The sequence below is a fragment of the Syngnathus leptorhynchus genome, chromosome 20 (genome assembly GCF_054491065.1).
Source record: "Syngnathus leptorhynchus isolate UIUO chromosome 20, UIUO_Slep, whole genome shotgun sequence".
Classification (NCBI taxonomy): domain Eukaryota; kingdom Metazoa; phylum Chordata; class Actinopteri; order Syngnathiformes; family Syngnathidae; genus Syngnathus; species Syngnathus leptorhynchus.
Window position 1 is genome coordinate 338534 of NC_141214.1, and position 23888 is coordinate 362421.

The window sequence follows — 23888 nt, forward strand, 5'->3', positions numbered from 1 at the left end:
TGTCAAAACAAATGAATCTTGGTCAACAAATGAGCAGTTCAATAAAACAGGACAATTATTGGACAAGCCTTGGTGAAAGATGTCAAATGGATCACGTTTTGCACGTTTGACTGCACCAGTAGCTGCAACGGAACAGAACTATTTGGGACTCAATATATAATACATGGACTCAAATGTGGGCTGGGGAGTGAGTGCAACGACGCCTGAAGGAAGCACAGTAGAGTCAAATGCTTTCTTTTGTAAATGCAATTTATTCCTTGCTGGTTTTTTTTTTTTTTTTTCTGCGATGAATAGGCCTTTCTTTACTTGGCCTGAACTTGGTTTTCTTGCAGAATATTTTCTCTCACGGCCACAAGCTGTACACCGGGCCCACGTCCGCCGCGGGCATCCGACTCCGGGCTCGGAGTCCCTGGTTCGCGTGTCCCTCGCATTTGAGAGTGGGCCTCCTGCGCCACGGTGACCTCCATCCTCTGCTGAGCCTCATCTCGAGCCGACTCGGCGGCGGGCACCGGCGGCAGCCCCGCCGCTTCACCTTCCTCTACTGGCGGTGGGTCCATCTGGAGAAGCGCGTGTTCTCGGCGGGACACGGTGCCGTCCGCCACCTGCGCCGCCGCCTCTATGGGCACCGCTTCTGCACACAGCTCCACGGGTTTGAGAGCTGTACTCAACTGGCCGGAGTCCCACGCGGGACTAGAATCCACCAGCGTCAGGTCGGAAGACGCGTGCAAGGTAACACCGTCGGCTTTTCCGTCTCCAGTCAGCACGTATCGTGTGAAAAGCTGCGAGCCGGCGGGGAGCAGAGTGACAATGTTGGACGACTGGGCCAAGGAGGTGACGGGTAGGTCTGCCAGAGCCAAGGGCTGAGCCAAGGAAGAGAAGGAGATGGGGGACAGAATGGTGACCTGCGCAGGCTGACGGTTGACGCTAGTAAGGGGCTTCTGCAAACGAAGCCGCTTTGTCTGGCGTTTGATGCTACTTTTGGCGGCGGCGTGCGGCGGTGGCGGGCATGACGGGAGAACTTGATTCTGTTGCTGCTTTCGCTGTTCTGCCAACTGCGACTCCAGGCCTGCGCGCAACAAATGCATCAATGGTTGCTCATACTAACATTCTACGGAATATTGTAACTCACTGCAAAGGATTCGAAGAATTTGCGCCTGGCTGGGATGGGTCTGCTGCCGCCTCTTGGCCAGCATCTTCTTGACAGAGTTGAGCAGTCCAAACACCTGGCCAAGGTTACTCAGCGCTGCAACCTCTAGCACGGAAGGAATTGTCATCAGAGAGAGAAAGGATGCGCAGCGGTGGCTTCCGCAAACACCGAGCGAGCGAGCCTGACCTCAATCGTCGGTTTGCCGTACCTGTGTTCTGCAAGACCACCGACTCCTTGAGCAACTGCAAGTTGTTCAGCAGATCCAACAGCTCAGTACTGATTTTGGTGACCACTTCACCCAGCAAACCCACATCAGCAATTCCCTTCCAGAAATTGAGTGTGTCTTCTACACACGAGCAGACAAACAGTACATTTGCGGGCCGGCTGGCTCAAACAGAAGACCGTCGGTACCTGAGATTTCCCCAGAGTCGTCGTCGTCCTCGAGCCGTTCTGCCGACTTTGAGACGCGGTCCCTGGTTTCAGCCGCTGCCTCCGTCATATTGTCTCCTACCATCTCGCCGTTAGCAGAGGACTCCTGCGCTGAAATAGCAACAGGAGCGAGCATGTTCAAAAGTGTACAGCCAAAAGAAAATGGACAACCAACACTCGATCTCACCTTGAGAGGATGTCGAGGAGAGTCCGGTGCTGTCAGGTGGGAAGCGCGTGTTGTTGATTAACAAGTCAAACTTGGTGCTACGGCAAGTGTTTGTACACAACGTCGTGTGTTGATAGAAGTCCAGTTGGCCCGAATCCATAATCTTTCTGGAGAGGAGCAAGAAAATGAATGAAGCTACTGAGCTAAAAGAAGACTGGTGTCCATCAAAGTAAGCAGACTGGAAGCACATTGCTTTGGAAGAATCCGCTGTCTCTTTTCTTCCGCTGAGCCCGAGTCAGGTGGACCGGGAGGGGGCAGCAGACGTACATATACTACGTATGTAAAGACTTGACGAGAGCGGCCCACCTAAGCATGACTCCACCCATCCGGATTGCTCGTTTCCAGTCTTTCAGAGTGGCTTTTCCGGAAAGATGTACAAACTGCTTTGGACTGATCAGCTGATCGTCAAACTAGGGAAGAGAGCGGTGGGTGGCGAGATACAAAAGTCTATTAGAACAAACAGCCCCATGACCGACCCCCTCGTTGTTATTCTCATGAAACACACTTTGGTGAATTTGGTGAAATTGAATCCTACTGACCTTCACACATTTGACATTGATTCCTGGGCACACAAACTTCTTCACGAGTAACATTGCTTTACTGTCACCGCATGTAATAGGGCAGCAAACTTCAACGTCGCCTTCCTCAGTCTCTTCTACGAGAACGAAAAGACGCACGTGAAGCAAGGCGGCAATGACCCAGAGCGTTGCGCTCGCTCGTGATCCTCTTACCCGGATGGGCTTCATCCGTCATAACGGACACGGCGGTTTCATCGCATTCTTCTCTGCAATCAAAGCGCTTTGGGTTAATGATGGATTGTGTGTTTTCAACATCCACGCCTGAAATTGATGACAGTATTAAGAATCGATACATTGCAAAAGATTTCACGTCCGGTGATTATCAAGAAGGGAAGGAAGGTCAAGCCCAAAACGTTCTTGACAGATCTCAATCCAGCTCTTGCCACGACGGGAGCGGCGAGTGTGATGTCATTTCCGGTCAAGTTGAGTTACTCACCCTGCATTTATGGACTGGAGCTGAAGGATGACCTGGGTTTTATTGACATACTCGGTGGTAGTGTCACCATCAGTCTTCACCACGAGTAAGTCCCCAGTGGACATGGTTACATCTTCAGTCGTTGCCATCACGCTTCTTCTGTTTTGTCACTCTTACATGTTGATAAAACCGGATGGATATGACATATGAACAATTTTGTCGGTCGCTGCCATCACGCTTCTTCTGTTTTGTCACTCTTACATGTTGCTAAAACCGGATGGATATTAAATGTGAACAATCTTGCAGGCATTCTCTTGCAACTAATTCACCGTTCATCATGGGGAAAAAAAACATACATCTTTCACTTTCCTTCCTCCTCGCCTTCTAAGATCTCAAACAAACACGCTCTTGTTACTCAGAACTATGCCATGTCGATGCCTAACAATTGATATCAATTCAATTAGTTGCACACTGCATGTATGTAGCGGCCATACATAAGGGCGCAGATGTGGGCTGGATTCCTAATAGAGATCCTTCAGGAGCTATGACTACATTGACTACATTGGAATTGCACGACGCCTTCAGCCTTCACAGTTCCATTCATACGTTTGATTTAGGAAGCAGAATGGCGTGGTTTTCGGCCTTGGCTTTATAACCGTACAAGTCTACACATCATCATGTTCAGTGGACATCAAAGCATAAACAGCAGCTTGCTCTTTTCACTTGAGACGGGCATCGGCGGGATGGAAGGAAGCCATTACGTCCATCACAATGGAATGGCGTAACATATGATTTGGCTACTAGTAAGTGGAGCAGAGCAGCGGGAACTTGATGACTCAATGTTGCTCTTCGACTTTGGCTGCAATTGTTACGTGCTACTTATCGACGAAACAAACGTACGTCGTTTCGTAACGCTGCGTTTTAACGCTACGCTACCCCGTAAAATGACGTCTGCTCGCGCGGAACCACGCATAGCAAACAACGGCGGCGAGGCGCGGCGACGCAACAGCTACATATCGTCAAAGAACAGCCTGACATGTGTTCCTTACGCAGTCAAACGGTCAAAGTCATTCAAGAGTGTGGCTTTTAAAAATCAAATTCAATTTCACTCCTTTACCGTTTGAGCGGAATTTACATCCAGAGTCTGAAGAAGCCGCGCATGCGCTGTTGTTGCCTATTACACTTTTACTTCCTGTTTGAGAAATTGACTTGTCGAAGACACCCCACAACTTTAGACGATTCCCAGCAAATGTCCAATTTCATTAGCGCGGAGCAGGCATGCATCGATACACCGGACATCGATCGGCGTTTTAGCCTCTTGCGGCTCCTATATTAGGAAGGGTATCATTCGGCTCAGTAATGTAATGGTAACCGGCCCGCAAATAGCACAAATGTGCGTCTAGTCGACGCCCACTGGAAAGCATTTGGGGGTGAGGGTTGTCTTTCCCCCCACAAACCCAAAACAATCTTCAAAAAAAAAAAAAAGACATATTTTGTCCTCGAAAAATGTGTTGTCGTACCATTAAAACAAAATTGAATAAACACAAAACAAAAAGTGTTGCCCCCTGTTCAGCATGGATTTGTCAAAAGTGAAGTTAATCCAAGATGTACACATTTCTAGTTGAATTTAAAATTGGCATTTCTAGTGTCTTTTTTTTTTAAAGTTTACTCTAAGAATAATACGTTAAAAACATGGCATTTCCTCACCCAAGGGAGGTGCCATTTTTGGTCTCTTATGGCATATTCAATTTAATCCAATACACTCCCCACCCTCATCGCCCGGCCTACGTATCAACATACGTCTTAATTGCGTGTCACTGACAGGCCAGGCTTTTGAGTGCACTAATGACAACAATACAGGGAAAGGTTTTCAGACTCCAAATGCGTTGGCACAGCCCGAAAAACCATGCGCTCACCACCTGCGGGAGGAGCCAAAGGGTGCATCGTGAGCTGGGCGCCCAAAGGCAGGCAGCCAGCCAGGCAGGCAGCCAGCCAGGCAGCCAGCCAGGCAGCCACCTTGGCGGTCTGATCCCCAAAACAGAGGCTGCAAAGGTCACATTTTCACAGCCTGTCTCCACAGAAACCAGGCCAGATTCGAGGGCTGGTTGAAGGCTGCGTGAATTTGGACACCGGCGCTGCAGCCTCCACGGGCCGGAAATGACGCCACGTCGTCGCCACGTTGCGCGTTGAAGGACGCTGCCTATTCATTTGTGTAGAGCTAGTCCGTCCGCCTGTCCAAATTCACTGCGGCTTACGTAGGCGGAGCTTCCAGAGCTGCGAAGAACCCAGCCTTGGGATCGGCTTTGGAGGACGCAGCCTGCCAATTTGGACACAGCAAAAGTGTGTTTTAACAGCATAGTCTTACTTTGACCTCAAATTGGAAAGTTACTGAGTAAAAGCAGGCTTTGTGATTCACTATGCATATTAAAGACAAACTCGCACGATACGTGAAGGTTTATTCTGCAACATTTTCAGTGACATACGTGTTGTTTTTTTCCTTTTGTAACAAAATGAGCAAAAAAGAGAAAGGGGAAAAAACAGAAAGCTTGCTTATCTACTTGCATCCATGTCAAAAGGATAGTGCTGGGGGAAATCGTGGATGACCTTTACAGCTTCGTTGTAAAGTTCCAGGTCTGTGGCAAACATGGGCAGTGTCATAACAAGGATGAACAAATCGCAGCTCATTTGACATGTTCATGACCTACCAAAGGGAATGCCCTTCTCGTCTCGGAGCATGTTGAATGTGATGGCCCTTATGGCTCCTTTGTTAGACACCATTCCAATGACTTCCACAATTCCAGACAGCTCCTCTTCAAGCTGAACGATAGATAACGGTAAAAACCCCGTTCACTGGAAATTGTAACATACAAATGAAGCCAAACTCAGCTTTGATCAATTTTCAAACTTGATTTTCAAATAGCCAGAATCCAGCTTTGATCAATTGATGAACTTGAAATTGCAAACACAAACATTCTGCTGTTCGTGCCAGACTGAGGTAGAACAGAAAAGAAAGGACGTAGCAATGAAATGACACATTCCATTTGCTCTCACTAACTCAGTTGTACGAGAATGTTCACTGTGAAATTGGATGCATATCTTGCTTCCACATCTCATATTTCTGAGCGTGTAACATAAATGATCGATTGGGCAGGCTTGAGATTGCAATAATATACTCACAGGGTCATTGAGCTCAACACAGACACTTCTTCCTTCTCCGTCTGCGACAGTGAAGCTTTTCCCGGTGTTGTGTACCTACACAACAAACAAATGTAGCATAGCACGTTCACCATGAAGTCATATCTCGTATGGAGTGTTCGAATCACGTTAGTAAGACACGACTGTTACCGTCTCAACATGGCCGACAAAACACACGGCTTTGCTAATATATCGCGTCAGCATGGATGAGTTAATTCGAGGCTTTGGAGAATGCAGCGTATTCGACATCTTCACAGAATGACGCCCGACAAACGAGTGGACGGCGCCAAAATGTTGATAATCTACTTTTGCCCTAATCTGTGCGCCGCGCGAGCGGGTCTTTACCGACGACTCCACCAGTCTTGCCCGGCGGCAAGCAATGGGATAAATAATGGAACATACCCAAGGTTCCTGGACGACATATCCGCTGTCCGTTAAATATTTCATTCCGGAAGGAACGTTCGGAAAGACTGGTACGTCATACGTCCATCTTTAATAGACATTTTCAAATTGAATTCGAGGATGTGTGTGTGTGTGTGTGTGTGTGTGTGTGTGTGTGTGTGTGTGTGTGTGTGTGTGTGTGTGTGTGTGTGTGTGTGTGTGTGTGTGTGTGTGTGTGTGTGTGTGTGTGTGTGTGTGTGTGTGTGTGTGTGTGTGTGTGTGTGTGTGGCGCGAGAGCGAACATAAGCGCGTGCGCGCGAGAGAGATTTATTGTAGCGACATATCATAACTGAACGGGATCAGGAGAGATTCATTGTAACAATACTGTGATCACTGGAACACTTGATAGTAAATGCAGTTTCTACCCGGAAAGGAGTAACAGAGGTCACAACAACACGGGAATTCTGAACAAATCAAAAGTGATCCTTTCTTATATCTTTCTAACGACAAACGGCTCGTCATATATCCTTTACTTGACGTCATTTAAATACACAATTAAAACAAGTTTATGACGGTTGATTACGCAACTTCACAACAAGGCAAGTCCGACAGAGTGTAGTTTTGCTTCCAATATAGTCCTTTAAAGTACTGAATATGCTGTTTGACACGCGACTGATAATGTACCAATACAGGGCGTGAGGGTGAGCACCATGTTCTCTTTCCTGGGTTTACGTAAAGATCCAAAGAAGTCGACGTCAGAGAGGGATGCTGATGGAGGCTTTGTGATCATTGGTAAGAAAGATGATCTTTGTAGCCTTGAAGATCGGCTGTCAAAATCAAAGTTGGGGGAACAAAATTCCCCTCCCGCCATTTTACGTGACCTACTGAAACGAACTGTGTCTACTTCAATTGACATATTTTCATATTGGAATTTGGTTTGGTCTGCTTTGGGGCATTTGTTTACACCAAATCCTTTGTAAACAACATTGAACACGTTTGCCGGCTACTAATTTTCGCCAATATTGTAACACGGTGTCAAGGCAAGCTAAATGCTCCAGCGATTTGGTCAGAATGAATTTCAATGGACAGGGGTCGGTTCCTCTAACAATCCACGAGACGACCCAATCAAACGATAATAAAATGAAATATTTGAGTAAATCTGTGACTCTGCCGCTGCCGCAATGCAAGTATGCAGTGGTCCACTGTATCCATGTTGAGCTTGTTCCTTTGCAGGAGAAACAGTTGAAGAGCAAAGGCGGAAGGTGCAGTCGATGAACATTGCACAACCTTCAACAAATGTTATTGTCTTGCCATCTAAGGTGAGCTTTTTCCATTCATAAATGTATGGAATAGCAAAAAGTCATTTCTGCGCAATTGTAATTTGCAAATTGTTTCTTCTCTTTTATAAAAGCCATCATGTCCAGCTCGCCCAGTGGAAACAATCACAACTCCACCCCCATCCCCCACGAACGCGGAAGATGGGTCCTCCTCAGTCACAGAGGCTTCTTCAATGGCCCCTGATCTCCTTGGTGACATCCCCTTCGCTTTGGCACCTCACGTTCAGGCAGTGCAGAGAGGTTTCCCTTATATTCCAGATGTGCTGCTGTCCAAGGACATGAACTCGAGCCTCATGTATTTTCATTATGACTTCACTTTGGAAAAATCTATTCTACAAATTTGATCGTTTTCACCAAACCCAAATTCTGCTTCTGTCTGGATTGCATTTGTTTGCGACTGTATATCCGGTTCAGAGTTGGACAAGTGTTGTACACCCTGCACAGATTATTTGTCAATCAGACATCAAGACAATCACACTGACTTCATTCAAATACATTGAGTGTTTCAGCACTTGTTCTCCCTCAAATTCATCCTTATAACAACTTTTCACCAAATCAAAGGAATACATCTTTTCTCTTTGTCTACATTATATTTAGCAGTTGCAACCTTTCTTTTTTTTATGCAGTGCAATGCAGAAATGTGTCAAAAGATTTGGTTACCATATGGAATCCTACTCAACATGGAACTGTCAAAACCATGGTTTTTTTTCCCTCCGCAAATCTGACTACTTTAAGTCATAAACAATATGAAGACGTACATAGTTTGTTGAATCGATCCTCCGCGTCAACAGCAATAAAGAAAGACACAATGACTTCTTTTGGAATGAGTTAAATTGTTACTGTACCAATTATGAATGATCCACACCATAGCTGCCATGGGATTTTCATTCAGGCATTTTTGGTTGTTGTTGCTATTCTCTTTCCAAACGCATGTAGAAATTGCCAACTAATCCATTTGCACTGCATTTTTCATGACTGTGCCTTACTGATTTTCAGTCCACGCTAAATCTATTATTGTTTGAAGGGGAAAGCCTTAACACTGAATTACGAACGTGCCGGATTGATGGGTCTTGATCATTGTATTAGTGATAACCATGTCGTAATACAGCTCATTGATGACAATATGAAATGTTTACTGCATATAAGCAAATATTAAAAGCACGATCATAAAGTCGTATCGGTTTCCTTCCTACATCTGAAATGAGATGAATCGGTACTTCGAAACGGCTCGTCTTAAATGAAAGGAGCCAAAGTCAACTGTGGTTCTCATCAGGCTTTTTTCTGTCTCCTGCACCGCGGTTTAGTTACAGGCTCACGCAGCGCTGCAGCCGTGGGGGCCATAGGAGCGAGCTTTTGCGTGCGTGCGTGCAAAGCAGCCAGCGAGCCAGTCAGCCAGCGAGCCAGTCAGTCAGTCAGTCAGTCAGTCAGTCAGCCAGCCAGCCAGCCAGCCAGCCAACCAACCAGCCAGCCAGCGCACCCCAACTTACTGTCTCCTGATCTGCTGTGTTCTTCCCGGGCGGTTAGCTGGAAACAAGGACGCTGGGGTGACCTGGTCCTGTCCCGCCAGCCCGTGTGCAGGCAGGTCGGATATCTATCGAGCTATCGATCTGGCTGCTTGGTTGCTTCATTGGCATTGTCAAAAGGTAAGCGAGGTAAAGGCGGAGCATTTTGCAGCGCGGCTATCTAGCATGGTTCCGATAGCACGGTGCTAAGCTAAGTACCGCCGTTCTGGCTCGGATGGAGCGATGCTAGTACCAATACTCGATCGTCAAATCAGGCCGTAAAGCGCTAATACCAAGGTGGACGACCGTGGAACGAACGCATATTGCGCATGACGTTGTTGGATTGTCTTTGGCTTCTGCATGAGGTCACAGCATTCAACGGAACATGTATTATTATCCTGTCATGTCCAATGTGTGCGTTGTTTGCTTGCCAGCGTTTGTCATCAGACGCCACGTTTTGTTTTGCTGAGGATTACAATGACAAGCCTAAGTAGGTCGGCATTTTTCATCCAAATGAGTCCACTAATGCAGATGATTTGTTCGTCATGCGAAATATACTCGGTGCGCAATTTTGCTACGCAACCTCTTTGATTTAGTCAAGAAGACAGACCACTGACAATTTCACCATTCATATGAAATCGTTCAGTTTATTATGCACGATAGCTTTGGACATGTTATGATGGTTGCCTATTAAATTGGGTCACTGGGAATCAAAACAGTCTCAGCGCGCGTGCGTCTCTGGATGGCTGGATGGATGGATGGATGGAGAGGCCGACATATAGAAGCTGTTTGCTCAATGTCTTCTCCTCACGTGGGTCCCAGCTATTATTATTGGACTCAAATCTAACATTGAGTCAACAACAATAAACTATCAAAGGGAACGGTGTGTGTGGGAGTTGCCACACATTGTGACGGAAATGATCACTCGCTACATTTAGCCAATTCATTGCTGAATAACATTTCGTAACTCTTAATGGCTTGTAAATAAAGATGCATAATCCATGACTGAATATTCAGTCATGAATTAAATGAGTCTGACAGACACAACTTTTATTTCGTCATGACCTTATTTAGATCCCTCAACGCTGCATTTTCTAAGTCAGTCTTGCAACTAGAGATAAAAAAAAAAGGCGCCTCCCTTAGGTGAGTAAATGCTGTTTGGAACTTTTTTTCGGAGGGGGGGAATAAATACTTGGTAGGCTAATGTACCAATTTCAGACTAAAGTTTTGACATTGACTTCCGCTTAAATGTTGCTCAACGACTGTAAACTGCAATCAAGTCCACTCTAACAGTGTCGTTTTTGACTATGACACTGTTCTGGCTCTATGCAGCTATAGTCACGGCAAAGTGGCCGTCCATTTTCAATATTTGATAAATAAACTAGTGAGGTCAGTTGGATTGGAAGCCCTCTTCCATCCATTCCTTTGCCGTCAGAAACGAGACCAAATCTGAAGTCGAGACACGTGTCGCTCAATGACTGTCTGCGTGCGTGCGTGTGTGTGTGTCCCTCAGTACCTTTCCATGTCCAAGTCAGCCCAGATGCCACTGTCCAACAACATAACGGTGTCAAAGCCCTCAATCTCTCGGGTGCCCAGCAGCATGGAGGGCATCAATCATGAGCTGGAGAAGGTCTTTATCAAAGACAACGGAGAGAAGGAAGAGTTAAAGGTAGCGTTGCGCTCTCTTGATCAATGTGTCATTTCATGTACTAGTCGCAAAGCACAAGAAACAAATACAAGAGCCCAAGAAAAGAATCCCCCTGATTTGTTGCAGTCTCTGGAGGTACCCGATGGCCGTCGAGCGCCCTTTCCTCCGCAGCAGCGCAGCAGCAGCTCCAGAGGCCCCGACATCCAAATTCCAGCAGGCCCCGGACGGTCCAGCAGTTGCTCCAGCCTCTCGCCCTGCCCCTCGCCCGCCGCCTGTCCGTCGGGATTGCATGACAGCAGTCCCTTTTCCACCGAGGATTTACTTGATGATCCCGATAAAGGTTCAAAAGCTCTTCTTTCGTGACTGTAAAAGTGAGGTGGATGTCGTTTTTTTTTTTTTGGGTTTTGTTCGGGTCTCGGGATCCTGCCTCGGTCTCACAATCTACTTCAACATACTTTTCCCGTGTGTTTGCAGACAGCGGAAGTAGCTCGCCCCTCCCTAAATTCGCATCTTCACCCAAACCCAACAACACCTACATGTTCAAGCGAGAGCCGCCCGAAGGTTGCGAAAAGATCAAAGCCTTCGAGGAGATGAGGTAAGCGGAGCCATACCTGCAGATGCTTTGATTCCAAACCCGGCCGGCCGCTGGAATTGAGTTTTTTGACGGTTCTGACCGTCTTTCAGCTCGAGGCAGTCTGCGTCGGCCGCCCTCTTTTCCTGTCCCGACAAAAACAAAGTCAACTTCATCCCGACCGGCTCTGCATTCTGCCCCGTCAAACTCCCGCCGGTCCAGTCTCAAGAGAAGCAGGAGGAGGAGGAGGAGGACGGGACAGAGACGGCGAGGACGCACGAGGCGGAGGCTCGAGCCTCCTCGGCTGCAAATGATTCTCCCGGCCCAGCCGCCGCCTCAGCGGAGCTGCCGCAGACAGACAGTCGAGCCATCAGCTAGTAGCGAGCAGAGCTGGTCTCTAGCTCCAGCTTTGACCTTTGTGACTGACTCTCCCAAAACACCTTCTTCTGCCATGCCACAAGAGCCTTGGTATCTGTGTGCTGACCCCTGCGAGCCCTCTCTCTCTCTCTCTCTCTCTCTCTCTCTCTCTCTCTCTCTCTCTCTCTCTCTCTCTCTCTCTCTCTCTCTCTCTCTCTCTCTCTCTCTCTCTCTCACTCTCACTCTCACTCTCACTCTCACTCTCACTCTCACTCTCTGCATGATGTAGAAACGGTCTCCTCCTCCACCACCACCAATATTCTGTCCTGTATTATTCTGTCCACGCTTGTGGCCAAGAAAAAAAGAAATTGTATTGTGCAGGAAACATAGGGATCAAAGTGGAAGGGATGTGTATTTTCAAATGATAGTATATTTCTTATGATTAAATTATGTATTGTGTTATGTTTTAAACATTTGCAGAAAGAATAAGCTCTTTAAATGGAACGTGTGTGTGTGTGTGTGTGTGTGTGTGTGTGTGTGTGTGTGTGTGTGTGTGTGTGTGTGTGTGTGTGTGTGTGTGTGTGTGTGTGTGTGTGTGTGTGTGTGTGTGTGTGTGTGTGTGTGTGTGTGTGTGTGTGTGTGTGTGTGTGTGTGTGTGTGTGTGTGTGTGTGTGTGTGTGTGTGTGTGTGTGACTCTCAGGCACAAAAACGACGGGTAGTCGCACTGCCGTGCTATATGACCTAGAGCCCATTAGGCACTGACTGTGAAAATGATCGCTTGTCACATTTGTGATTGAAACACCAGAGAAATAAGTAAAGATCACTTCCCAGCTAGAATGGATGTCAATTTCTTACCGTAATGGCTCTGGGTGTGTGTGGACGGGTGTTACTGAGCAATCTCCACGTCTGGGTCACTTGAAAAACCACCTATGGTATTGACAGAAAGCTCTTTGCCACAATTAGAATACTAGTAGTTGTATATTGAAGGGGTATACTTTTCAAAACGCAATCGTTCCAATGAAAAAGTCTTCAATTATTATCGATAGGTAAATAAATAGCTAGGAGACGCATTCATGGGCGACCGAACGTTTGTAGAGGTAAAACAGAAATGGCGGTAACAACACGCTAGTCCAGCAGATGGCACTCTTGAACCACAAAGCAATCCAAGGAGCACAATGGAGATGGCGTTCGTTCTCCCTAGTCTTATCCGAGTTGACATAGGGGGAAGGAAGGTCCTGTTGGCTGCCGATATGCAGATAGTGATTGATTTGGGGCCCCTCAAATGACAAGAGTCGGATGTATACTTAGGAACAAGGCCTCTTACCTACCCCAATCAGCTGCGTCCGTCCGTCCGTCCGTCGGCCCCACAGTGCAGAGGTTGCAGAGGTTGCAGCGGTTGCAGAGGTTGCAGCGGTTGCAGCGGTTGCTGAGGTTGCAGCGGTTGCAGAGGTTGCAGCGGTTGCAGAGGTTGCAGCGGTTGCAGAGGTTGCAGAGAATTGCAGAGGCTTTCCGTTACGGCTCCGCTCTTCCTTTGTGGAGTTTGCCTGTTCTCCAAACGGATCAAACTGAACGCAATAAAAAAAAAAAAAATAAAAAAAAAGAGGAGAAAAATATCCCCCAAACAGATTAGAAAAGTATCTCTGCAATACCCAGAGGGATAGATTAAACTTTTCTACCATCCCGGAGTGCACCACGAAATGTATTTGAAAGCTAAAAAAGTGCATTTTCCGTGATAGGTCTCGGATTCCTTGAGTGTTTTCCTTAAATATGCATTTAACGTACAGTAACTCACATCAGAGTATCAAGTGGTCTCTATCCATATACACATACATACACACACGTAGATATGATATTGTGTATATATATATATATATATATATATATATATATATATATATATATATATATATATATATATATATATATATATATATATATATATACACACACACACACACACACACACACACACACACACACACACACACACACACACACACACACACACACACACACACACACACAGGTGTTTGTTCATTTTGGGGATTATACATTGATAGGCTTTTTGTTTTATTATTTGGTCAGGTGAATTTTTTTCTTCTTCATACGAACAAAACCTTCTGCCTTCTGCTTTCATTCCAAGTGCCTGAATTGCACTTACGCAAAGTAGCCCAGTAAGAGACACTTTGCAGTTTTTCAATGAGCGGGTGCCAAAGCTCAGTGCAGCCAGTCTAAAAATATGTCAAAATGTCTGTACAATTTTGAAGGAGGCCTTTGTGAACGTCAAGGAGCTTGTGGCCAGCTTGTCATCTCTGGAGATGATGGCCAGCCTGCCTGCCCGCCCGCAGAATGGACCAACTGTCAGATTCTCTCTTTTGTGAGTCCGTCTCGCGGGTCCTTTGCGGGCCCATCCCACCTGAAAAATCCATCTGTCCTTCCAGCCTTGTATTCTTTTCCCATCTGCTGCCTGGCCCCACAGCTGGACACCTTCAATCGACTGCCCTTTTGTTTTAGCCGCCATATCAATAGGAGAAAAGACACTTATGGTAATGAAGCCTTATCGTGTTCCGTTCAGACATTTGCCGTCTTCCGGTCCAACCGGGGCCGACTGCGATCCGGCCGTAGAATTCTACGGCCGCCTAACCGCTGCTGATCTTCCACTTTTCAGCCCAATTGTTGGGAAATAAAAATAGAGACTTCCACGAGGTTCTCAGTTATTTTTCCAAAAGGCCTTTGGAATTTTCTACCTGGGGTTGTTTGTTTGAACAGTTCCTCCACCCACATTTCCATATGGGTTTTTTGTTTTGCGCACTGGGCTTATTATTTGGAAGGAAGGCTCGTCGCGGCGCTACTCAATCGTTTGCATCCCGTTTAGTCAACCATGTACGCTTGTGGCTTATTAGACATGAGCAAGGGCCTAAGCTCAAGCATCTGGGACACAAACAGTAGTCACACACACTACTGTAAATTGGCTCCTGAGAGGCAAGTAGGGTGGCTGTCCGTAGCATCTAGTTAAAGTGATTGAAGTGACTTCTAGCCATTGATTTTTCCTTCATCATCAGCGATGTGCCTGGACACCCTTGACCGTGTTCTTGCGTCCCAGAGGGGTCCTTTTGCATCTCCCGCCTGCCTGCCTGCCTGCCTGCCTTCCTGCCTGCCTGCCTGCCTGCCTAGCCTGCCTTTAAATTCTCATTAAAGTGTGGTTAAAGCTAAGGCCATGTCGAAAAGACAACCACCATTGACGGGCTTATCGTGCTTTCAAAACAAGCTTTTTCAAGCACAGGACATGGGGGGGGGGCAAAACACGACACGACGATATGTTGTCCCAAAAAAGTCTCTAGAGGCGGCCAGGTGCATTGTAATACTTAAGTGACTCAAACTAGCGGAGGAGACAAATGGCTTGTGGCTTTCTCCTATATTTGGCCAATGGAGATGATTCTGGTACACATACTACGTACATTCTGATCCCCGTTTGGACGTTTGCAGAGTTCAATACTTGAAGATCATAGCACAACTTCAAACACAAATGCTGGGATGAGTTCAAGTGGGTGGAAGGCCGTGAAGGATGGCAACATTTCAGCAGCCAGCAATCCTTTTCATGATAAGTAGCGCATCCCACGCAAGTTCACACTTTAAATGCTGCCTGGACTACTGGAAGAGCTTTTGGCATTTCAAACCATTTATCCACATCTTGCCGTGTGAGCCCAGTATGCAAGAGTGTAAATAAAGCCTTAAACAAGCACGCCTGCCTGCCTGCCTGCTCGCCTGCCCCCCGCCACCCCGCCCACCCACCCACCCGGCCGCCCGCCCGGCCGCCCTTGGCACTGTAAGCGGCATGAATTAAAGGCCGTCGGTATAGTGCGGCAAGATTGCCACTTTATGACGGAAATCAATTCAGCAAGGGCCACGGGCGACAGAGAAGGGATGGCGCCTTGGTCAGAGTCAGCTTTATCTTAGCAAAGCAGGCAGAGAGAAACACTGCGTCTATAATGAACTCGGGCCTTTCTGATGAAAGCTTTTACTGCCTCTGCGCACAAAATCCAAAAGGTTGTGGCCGGTGGAAATCAACAACTTCTCCGTAGCAGCGAAACCTGGACAAGAACCGGGACTAGATTTTGTCTGCCTGGCAGACATTTCTATTTCCCCTGACCTTTGACAGGAAACAAGAGGAGCATTAACGACTCAGTCCGCCCGCCTGATCCTTCCTTCCCTTTGACATGAGTCACAAAAGCCACATCCTAGCAGAGTCTGAAGAATAACAACAAAAAGCCTCACTGAAAAGGATTTCTTTGTCGGTCGGGAGCCTATCAATGTCACCACGTCCACCGTGACATGGCGCGAGATCTTCTGCACTTAGGTGGGAGGGAGGGGAAAAAAGCACCTGCTACACACGGACGTCTTTGCATCGCGGCGCGGCGCAGAGCAGCACGGCTGAATGTGACTGGCCACTATCTTGAGGCAGCGGCTGCATCTGTTGCAAAATGATCAGGTAATCATCTGCACTTAATGTTGGCATTTAAGAAGCAGTCTCCCCTCGGAGGCAGAGGCAGGCAGGCGCCTGGCCGGCTTGGCATTTAAGGCCCATCATAAAAGTTTTCTTAAATACTGCTCTCATTTAGGAATGCTTTTTACACGTCCTTAGTGGAGTCCATTATATCCCGCAACCTGCTATTACTCGCAACACATTACGTATGCCGCCTTTGCGTTTGAAAAAATGTCACAACGCACAGACGCGGTGGCAACATTAGCGAGCCCTGCCTGGCCGCCTGCCGGCCTGCCTACCTGCCTGCCATCTTTTATTGTCCGTCTCACGTATTAGTCAGTTGATGCAGTCATTTGACCACAAATCACTTCAATATCTATCATTTGTGTTTTCGTTCGGGTTGATTTTGAACGCTGAGCAGTATCGAAGACTGACCTCAATTACTGGTTCGTAAGATGCACTGTGCCTTGGGACTTTCCATTCATTTGCTCAGATTGTGTCTGTTTTTCAGAGAAAAGCTTGTTGAAGGACCTCCTAAATGTCTGTTTTTCTCACGCCGCGGCCACCTAAGGCCCACTCGCCCAGATCAAACTGTCCTTAAAATGCCCACCCGACAGGTTTCCCTACTGCTTGAGCTCCACATCAAGGCCACTCCTAATTGTACGTAACATAAGCCTAGAAAGAAATACAAGCTCCATACCTTACCGTACCTTAAATATTAGCTTCAAAGGAAGAGATGATTGATGCATCAAAAAGATCCAATTTCAAGCAACATGAAAAGATGACATTTGTGCACATTTTCTGAGCTAATAAAGATGAGGCTTATCTCACCTGCTGCTGCTGCCGCCGCCAACCTCTCTCGCTCTCTCTCTCTCTCTCTCTCTCTCTCTCTCTCTCTCTCTCTCTCTCTCTCTCTCTCTCTCTCTCTCTCTCTCTCTCTCTCTCTCTCTCTCTCTCTCTCTCTCTATCTGCACCAAACACAGCAAGGTCCTTGATGTTATCAAAGCAATTGGGCCTGCTTTAATCATTGGCAAAACGGAGACAAAATCCAATCACTCATAAGGGCTTCTTATTGATTGATGTAATCTTATTGGCGGTTGAGGGGACGCCACTGATTGCTTTTGTCACTTCCACGCACGCGTTGCTCTCGGCCGCCGACGTTCCCCCTCGGGAGGCCGATACCCGTCCGCAGAGCCAAAAATTAGAGAAGGCAACATTCATCCCTCCCTGAATATTTGGGCTGAATCCATTTGAGCCAACATCCTGGGTTATTTGCCAACAACCGTGCAGCTGTCAACGAAGGCTCCCCCATAGAGATGAAGCGGCACGGGTGTGGCTGCTCAGCCCAAAGGTCTGAAAGCAGCCAGTGTATTTATCCATCCGTGCGTCCGTGCGTCCGTGCGTCCTTGCGTCCGTGCGTCCGTGCGTCCGTGCGTCCGTGCGTCCGTCCGTCCGTCCGTCCATCCATCCATCCATCCATCCATCCATCCATCCATCCATCCATCCATTTCAGGCAGGCAGGATATGCAATTACCAAGGGGGTGGCCACATGACAGAAATCAATATGACACAAAGCACTCAGGCCAGCAACTCTCGTTCGTGATGAAGCGCGCCTGAAGCCCGTGCAGGTTCCTTCAAAGAAGCTTATTGGACTTTGCAAACCTCTTAGTTTTTGATTTACTGTTAGCTGGCTGATTGCAACAAAGCTATTGTTTAACCACAGAGGGGAGTAATAAATGGACTTTGGAAAAGAAAAAAAAGAAAAAAGTCACTGCGGCTCTTTCTATTAGCTCATCTGGATAGAAGTCATTCAGTGCTGTAATGAAAACAAATGAACACTAAGGACTTCCCCAAGAGCTGCCGATGCTGCGACATGAGCTGCAGTATCACAAGAACTGCTGTCCCTGGTGGACAGGAGGAGGAGAGAAGAGAAAAAGGAAGCAAAAAGCATTTGGGGAAGATAATCAATGCTCAAGGAAGTGCAATTGAAATCATTCATTTGATCACTCTTCATTTGCGGGTGAGGCCGTAGTGCTGCCCTTTTCACTTGTTGTCGGGTCGGGGTCGGGGGCCGGCGGTGCAACAGCTCGTGTGAAGCGGTCCCTCCCCACCTCCCCACCTCCGTCCGTCCGTCCATCGCCAGTTCCCTGGTGATAAATCACACACGACAGAGGGCATTACACGCACAAACGGAGCGTTGCCGCTGCACGTTGGGAGCAATTAATTAGCCCACTGATGCTCATTTATCACTGCGGCAATAAGATGAAAAGTCAAGAGTTTATTAAAGGCCCACTTGATTTCCAAGAGCTGGAAAAGTCACACACACCCAAATGTGGAGATTTTTCAACAAGTATCCATCGATCTAGCTTTCACGCATGCTTGAAGCAGCTTTCAGATAAGACCAATGACTCACTCCCTAAGGTTGAGCAAAAGCAAGCTTGCATCTCGCAATTGCTCCACAAAGTGACATTTGGGGGCACAATGGGACACTTGTCATGTGCCCTGATTTGACAGTCCTCAGCCCGGACCACCGGGGACACAAAGCTGGGCTTCTTCTTCCTCAAGACATGCCAGTCAACGGCCAACGAGGAAGAGTGTCTGGAATGGAAGGACTCTCAGCATCCCGACATGTCCATCAGAGGTCATCGTACACTGTAGGGGGCGCTCTTGTTCTCTTCTTGCTCAGCCTGTAACCAGCCAGCCAGCCAGCGAGCGCCATTCTTCAAATGCCTTTGTTTTTAGAGATGCAAAAGACATTGCACACGCTTCAAGTTCCCACAGCTTGACCATTCAAAAGAATGCAGAAAACACGTTGCAGAGAGGCGTCCTTCCTTTTTCTCTCCACTGAGACTGGCTGTCGGAAATAATGAAGCAACGAGAAGAAAGTTCCCTCGAGTCCCAGAGGACTGTTGCAAGGTCAACTATCAGCAGTGAGGAAAAAGCAGAGGGGAGGTGAACGACGACGACTCTGCCACAAAGCTGTCAGATAGAAATCTTGAACCAGCTCCAGATCCCTCCGTTCAATAAAACACGGTAGGAGAGGTCGCTCGGCAAACAACCATAAAAAAATGGAGCTTCTTTATTATTCTTTACGACACGAGTCGGACTCCAAACCTTATCGTTGCAATTGAACAACTGCTGTACATCACTCGAACTGGAGTGGATGGATGAATGGGTGGATGGGTGGATGAATGGGTGGCTGGATGGATGGATGGATGGATGGATGGATGGATGGATGGATGGATGGATGGCTGCTATCCAGCCAATCGCAGGGCACAAAAAAGCATTGGCAATTGAGAGTGGCATGCATGTGGGACAAGAGCTTGATCAATAAGAAGAAAAGGCGTAGAAAGACACCACACCATATTAAAAAGGATGGGGAAATGGCAAGATGTGCCGCTGGTACTTGGTATTTAGAAATTACATTTCAATGTGTGCCATTTCCCACCTGTAGAGAATTGCTGGCAGGCTGGCAGGGTGGCAGGCAGGCAGGCAGGCAGGCAGGCTACATGCTTTCCCTTGAGTCCCCCCCCCCTTTGTTCTTCATTTCATAAGTTTATTGAGCAGCAAGCCAATCTAACAGACTAAACGTCAATATATGAAAACAAGTTTTTGTCAAGTTGTCATTTGTAATCGTATAGAGCTAAAGTTTTTTTGAAATGATGAAATTGGGCTCAAACACTTTAGTATCTGATCGGAGGATGATTGGAGTCATTGTTATTTTTTTTTCTATTATTATGAAGCAATCAACTATGCACCAAGGCTTTTGCCATTATTTCAAAACAAACACAAAAAGCCAGAATAGCAAACTTTTTAAAAGGGGACAAGCTGACTCTGGGTGCCACAAAATGTCAAATGTGGATCGAAGGGAAAAGAATCCAAAGTCCAATAGAGCGTGCGTGTGCGTGCGAGCTAGATAGATATCCATCTCTAGCAAGCACACTTTAATTTGCTGTGTTTTTCATGCTCTACTGAAGTAGTAAATTTGGGTGCGGGCTGGCTAAGGAGCATTATCACTGATAACGTGGCTCAAGTCTCCATGCTTGGCAAAACACACTCTTTTCCTTCCTTCCACTAGTATCTCTCTACTCCCCCTCCTGCACTCTCAGTCAATTTCTCTTCTGCACGTGAACATATTGGGATAAACCTTTGGCATTTGTATTGGATTCTGCATACATTTTTTTTTTGAAGATAGCATCCCGGTTGGGGCAAAGCTCACAACTTGGCATCACTCCATCCGTTCTTCTGATTGGAGAGTCCCATCCCTGAAAAAGACGGACATTTTCATCTCATAGCAATGCAGACCACAATGAGCGATTGTGCTCTTATTGACATTAATAATAGCCAATGGCCTTTCTTTTCCCGTTGCCGAGCAAACGAGAATGCGTCTGTGATCATACATCTTGTCCAAAAATGCCAATCCTGGCCGACTATTTGTTTGATTGGAGAGACGACTCCTAACGGGAGCATTTGCAAAATCCTCGTACGAATTTCCTGAGGTGGCCTCATCGCTGTGGTTGCTATGGCAGCTATTACAGGTGGTCATTAGCAATGAGGGGAGGGGAGTGGGGGGGGGGGGGAGGGGAGGGAGGGAGGGAGCGGTCGTCTGCCTCCGTTGGGGAGATAACCAACGCTAAGTTCCAATTCGGTCAAGCACCCTTTGGGCATTTGGAGCAATGAGAAAGTTACAAATGAAAAAGTTCCTTTTCTACATGCCCGGCGGGTGCTTTGCTGGAGTGAGATTGGCCATCAAAAGCAAGAATGGCGGCGGCCGAGGCGGCAGCAGCATCCTCCTCTATTGTTTGGCCCTTTCTGATAAAGAGAGCATTTGCAATGCCTCCATCCATATGGCCCAAATCGCAATTGGTGGAGGGATAGGGTACCTAAGATTTGACCGCAGCAGAGATAGGCTCCCCCATGCAAAGTGGAAATGTTGAATTCGGAAGCTGCTGAGAAATCAACACGGGTCCTCTTGCTACGGTCGGCCACGTCAAGTCCTCTTTGAAACGAGAGGAGTCCCCGGCAGGGAGGGCTGCCCCTCCGAGGAATCCAAAAGGCTGGAGCTGTCAGTCAAGAGCAAAAACAGCGCGACCGGGACTGAGCTTGCTTGCTTGCTTGCTTGCTTGCTTTTGCTAACTGGCACCATCCTACTATGTCCATTTTGTTCTTCTTTAGGGGCCCGAGCAGTGACTGCGGGGAGCTAGCTGCCTATTGGGTTTGGTTGGAGGAATTCTTTTCTTCCCTCTCGAAAGGATGACAACCATTTTGACACCCCAAAGATGCACAAAAACTCATCAAGCGTTGCGCCCTGGAGCTGTAGGGCATGTAGAATAGAATAGAATAGAATAGACAAGACAAGACAAGACAAGACAAGACAAGACAAGACAAGACAAGACAAGAAATAGAAATAGAAATAGAGAATAGAGAATAGAGAATAGGGAATAGGGAATAGGGAATATAGAATAGAATAGAATAGAAAAGAAAAGAAAAGAAAAGAAAAGAAAAGAAAAGAAAAGGAAAAGAAAAGAAAAGAAAAGAAAAGAAAAGAAAAGAAAAAGAAAAGATAGAATAGAATAGAATAGAATAGAATAGAATAGAAAAGAAAAGAAAAGAAAAGAAAAGAAAAGAAAAGAAAAGAAAAGAAAAGAAAAGAAAGAAAGAAAAGAAAAGAAAGAATAGAATAGAATAGAATAGAATAGAATAGAATAGAATAGAATAAGAAAAGAAAAGAAAAGAAAAGAAAAAGAAAAGAAAGAAGAGAAGAGAAGAGAAGAGAAGAGAAGAGAAGAGAGAGAAGCGGCCGGCCCGGCCGAAAGCAGCCTTACCGGCGAGCCAGGCGCGTGCAATGGAAACCAGAAGTGACCTAGGTTGTTGTAGCCTGGTTGCCCGGCCAGCCACCCTCCCACCCGCCCGCCAGCCCAGCCGCCGGCCCGCCCGCCCGCCCGGCCGGCCGGCGACCGTTGCCAGCCGAGTTGATTGACAATAAGAGAAACAAAAGTAGAGAATATGAAAATGGGAAAGCAAAGAAATAGCCATGTTATTTCATATCAAAAGGGCAAATATGTCATTATACATGTATGGAGCATATCCCAGCATTTTGATGACAAATTGCCTTTGCTTTCCACTAAGCTATGACAATTGCACGATGAAAACAAAACACACACCGTGTAGGCTATCGATGTTCGATAACGGAGCCGTCGCTATGGCGCCTGCGTGCAGCTATACGTACGTCAAAAAAAAAAAAAGAAATGTGATCAAAACTAATGGTGTGTGAATGGTTTATGACGTTTTCCCAAATGAGTGAGCCCCAGTGCCAGTGCCAGTGTGAGTAATCACAGACACATAATCAGGAGAAATGAAGAGGAGCAAATTTGATGTTTGTTTGTTTGTTTGATGGCAATACTTACTGTATGTTGTTCCTGCCAGGAATACATGGCCATTTGTACAAAAAAAGGCTGTTAGAAGAGTGAATGAGTATTATGATTGCATAAAAGTGCAATCATAATACCTAATGATGTGTCACTTGCCAGAGCACAAGGGAATATTGCCAGCTTCATTTAATCAATAAAGGGACTCCAAGGGCATCATTAAATCATTTTCAATTAGGCAACACAGCTTGCCATCCAAAAAGGTTGATAGTACTCTCACACACACACACACACACACACACACACACACACACACACACACACACACACACACACACACACACACACACACACACACACACACACACCACACACACACACACACACACACACACACACACACACACACACACACACACACACACACACACAACTGGAAGTAACTGCACATTGATATTCAAATGAACGTTCACGTGAAACGTCATAAGAAAGGTTTCCCTGCACTAGCAAAGATTCGGATGAAACAATCATCGTCCTTTCGTTTGACCACCTTCGATTTCTTTGACAAAGCCAGCACATTTGGGTCGTTGCCGTTTACCATCCACGACGACGTGGCTTTGCAAAGACTCCAGTACTTTTGCTAAGGGTGACGGATGATAGATAATACAGCGTCTGGTGAAATGGAAGAATTGACTTATCAAATGAGAAAGGTGACTCGCATTTTTGCAAGGATGCTAAAAACGCTGACCGTGCAAGAGGCAAAGGGAAATCGGTTCTAATCTGAGGCACAAAGACACATTTGTGTGATGGTGTTTGCACTGATCCATTCACTTTAGTGATTTTCCTGTGGATTGACAGCGAGTACAGAAGATGGGCGAAAGGCCCGCACTTCAATTTTCTCTCTAATTAAGCAGAGACATGGATGAAATTGTGAGACAATTAACTGTGCCTGCCTGCCCTGCGTGCGTGCGTGCGGGTTATCATGGTTGCACAGTGGAAAGCAGTTTCATTGGTGAAGTGGCTGCACTGCCAGCAACAATCTTTTTCTCTTGCTTTCCACAGCCCGTGTTTATCTATATTTTCAATTAACCTCAATCATTTAACTCTGGTCATAAAACCGGGCGCATGCTCGTTCAAAAGAACAAATGCAAAGTTTTTTCCTCTCTCACGCTGCTGTCATGTTTTATCTTTGCTTTTTCTATCCCCTCCTGTCTATCCTTGTAAGTCTTTTTTTTTCTCGTCATTCTCTCT

General features: G+C 46.7%; 4 protein-coding genes across 9 annotated transcripts; 2 read left to right on the plus strand and 2 right to left on the minus strand.

Moving 5' to 3' along the window:
* Positions 1–144: 144 nt before the first annotated feature.
* LOC147040598 (glucocorticoid modulatory element-binding protein 1-like) lies at positions 145–5156 on the minus strand. 3 transcript variants are annotated; one of them, XM_085900510.1, is made up of 10 exons: positions 3057–5156; positions 2817–2967; positions 2534–2586; positions 2342–2457; positions 2109–2212; positions 1764–1909; positions 1559–1687; positions 1356–1493; positions 1130–1252; positions 146–1066 (listed from the first exon to the last, which is right to left on the minus strand). In XM_085900510.1, the coding sequence occupies exons 2-10, from the start codon at positions 2942–2944 to the stop codon at positions 303–305; spliced, it is 1701 nt and encodes a 566-aa protein (XP_085756636.1). In that variant the 5' UTR covers positions 2945–2967; positions 3057–5156; the 3' UTR covers positions 146–302. The 3 variants fall into 3 exon arrangements, with proteins under 3 accessions (XP_085756637.1, XP_085756636.1, XP_085756635.1); XM_085900509.1 differs by having other exon boundaries at positions 148–1066; positions 3913–5156; XM_085900511.1 differs by having other exon boundaries at positions 145–1066; positions 2534–2641; positions 2817–5156.
* A 78-nt stretch (positions 5157–5234) lies between these two features.
* rpa3 (replication protein A3) lies at positions 5235–6555 on the minus strand. Of its 2 annotated transcripts, none has more exons than XM_085900520.1 (4): positions 6393–6555; positions 5973–6047; positions 5501–5612; positions 5235–5428 (listed from the first exon to the last, which is right to left on the minus strand). In XM_085900520.1, the coding sequence occupies exons 1-4, from the start codon at positions 6435–6437 to the stop codon at positions 5346–5348; spliced, it is 315 nt and encodes a 104-aa protein (XP_085756646.1). In that variant the 5' UTR covers positions 6438–6555; the 3' UTR covers positions 5235–5345. The 2 variants fall into 2 exon arrangements, with proteins under 2 accessions (XP_085756646.1, XP_085756645.1); XM_085900519.1 differs by lacking the exon at positions 6393–6555 and adding an exon at positions 6141–6386.
* Positions 6324–8879, plus strand: umad1 (UBAP1-MVB12-associated (UMA) domain containing 1). 2 transcript variants are annotated; one of them, XM_085900517.1, is made up of 4 exons: positions 6324–6463; positions 7064–7163; positions 7605–7690; positions 7783–8879. In XM_085900517.1, the coding sequence occupies exons 2-4, from the start codon at positions 7082–7084 to the stop codon at positions 8050–8052; spliced, it is 438 nt and encodes a 145-aa protein (XP_085756643.1). In that variant the 5' UTR covers positions 6324–6463; positions 7064–7081; the 3' UTR covers positions 8053–8879. The 2 variants fall into 2 exon arrangements, with proteins under 2 accessions (XP_085756643.1, XP_085756644.1); XM_085900518.1 differs by lacking the exon at positions 6324–6463 and adding an exon at positions 6556–6970.
* Positions 8880–9209: 330 nt separating this feature from the next.
* On the plus strand, positions 9210–12677 carry glcci1a (glucocorticoid induced 1a). 2 transcript variants are annotated; one of them, XM_085900513.1, is made up of 5 exons: positions 9210–9351; positions 10724–10879; positions 10985–11198; positions 11333–11453; positions 11543–12674. In XM_085900513.1, exons 2-5 carry the CDS (start codon positions 10733–10735, stop codon positions 11805–11807), a joined length of 747 nt encoding a protein of 248 aa, XP_085756639.1. In that variant the 5' UTR covers positions 9210–9351; positions 10724–10732; the 3' UTR covers positions 11808–12674. The 2 variants fall into 2 exon arrangements, with proteins under 2 accessions (XP_085756639.1, XP_085756640.1); XM_085900514.1 differs by lacking the exon at positions 9210–9351 and adding an exon at positions 9552–9700 and having other exon boundaries at positions 11543–12677.
* The last annotated feature ends 11211 nt before the right edge of the window (positions 12678–23888 follow it).

What these genes read in the sequence shown, in the direction of transcription:
- glcci1a (XM_085900513.1), top strand. Translation starts at nt 10,733, where the DNA reads ATGTCCAAGTCAGCCCAGATGCCACTGTCCAACAACATAACGGTGTCA. An exon ending in ACTTGATGATCCCGATAAAG is followed by an intron (nt 11,199 to 11,332) that starts GTTCAAAAGCTC and finishes GTGTGTTTGCAG; the next exon opens with ACAGCGGAAGTAGCTCGCCC. An exon ending in AAAGCCTTCGAGGAGATGAG is followed by an intron (nt 11,454 to 11,542) that starts GTAAGCGGAGCC and finishes ACCGTCTTTCAG; the next exon opens with CTCGAGGCAGTCTGCGTCGG.
- LOC147040598 (XM_085900510.1), bottom strand. Translation starts at nt 2,944, where the DNA reads ATGGCAACGACTGAAGATGTAACCATGTCCACTGGGGACTTACTCGTG. An exon ending in CTCCTCGACATCCTCTCAAG is followed by an intron (nt 1,688 to 1,763) that starts GTGAGATCGAGT and finishes TTGCTATTTCAG; the next exon opens with CGCAGGAGTCCTCTGCTAAC. An exon ending in AATTCTTCGAATCCTTTGCA is followed by an intron (nt 1,067 to 1,129) that starts GTGAGTTACAAT and finishes TGTTGCGCGCAG; the next exon opens with GCCTGGAGTCGCAGTTGGCA.
- rpa3 (XM_085900519.1), bottom strand. Translation starts at nt 6,239, where the DNA reads ATGTCGAATACGCTGCATTCTCCAAAGCCTCGAATTAACTCATCCATG. An exon ending in TTGTCGGCCATGTTGAGACG is followed by an intron (nt 6,048 to 6,140) that starts GTAACAGTCGTG and finishes TTTGTTGTGTAG; the next exon opens with GTACACAACACCGGGAAAAG. An exon ending in CGAGAAGGGCATTCCCTTTG is followed by an intron (nt 5,429 to 5,500) that starts GTAGGTCATGAA and finishes TGTTTGCCACAG; the next exon opens with ACCTGGAACTTTACAACGAA.
- umad1 (XM_085900517.1), top strand. Translation starts at nt 7,082, where the DNA reads ATGTTCTCTTTCCTGGGTTTACGTAAAGATCCAAAGAAGTCGACGTCA. An exon ending in TGGAGGCTTTGTGATCATTG is followed by an intron (nt 7,164 to 7,604) that starts GTAAGAAAGATG and finishes GTTCCTTTGCAG; the next exon opens with GAGAAACAGTTGAAGAGCAA. An exon ending in TTATTGTCTTGCCATCTAAG is followed by an intron (nt 7,691 to 7,782) that starts GTGAGCTTTTTC and finishes CTTTTATAAAAG; the next exon opens with CCATCATGTCCAGCTCGCCC.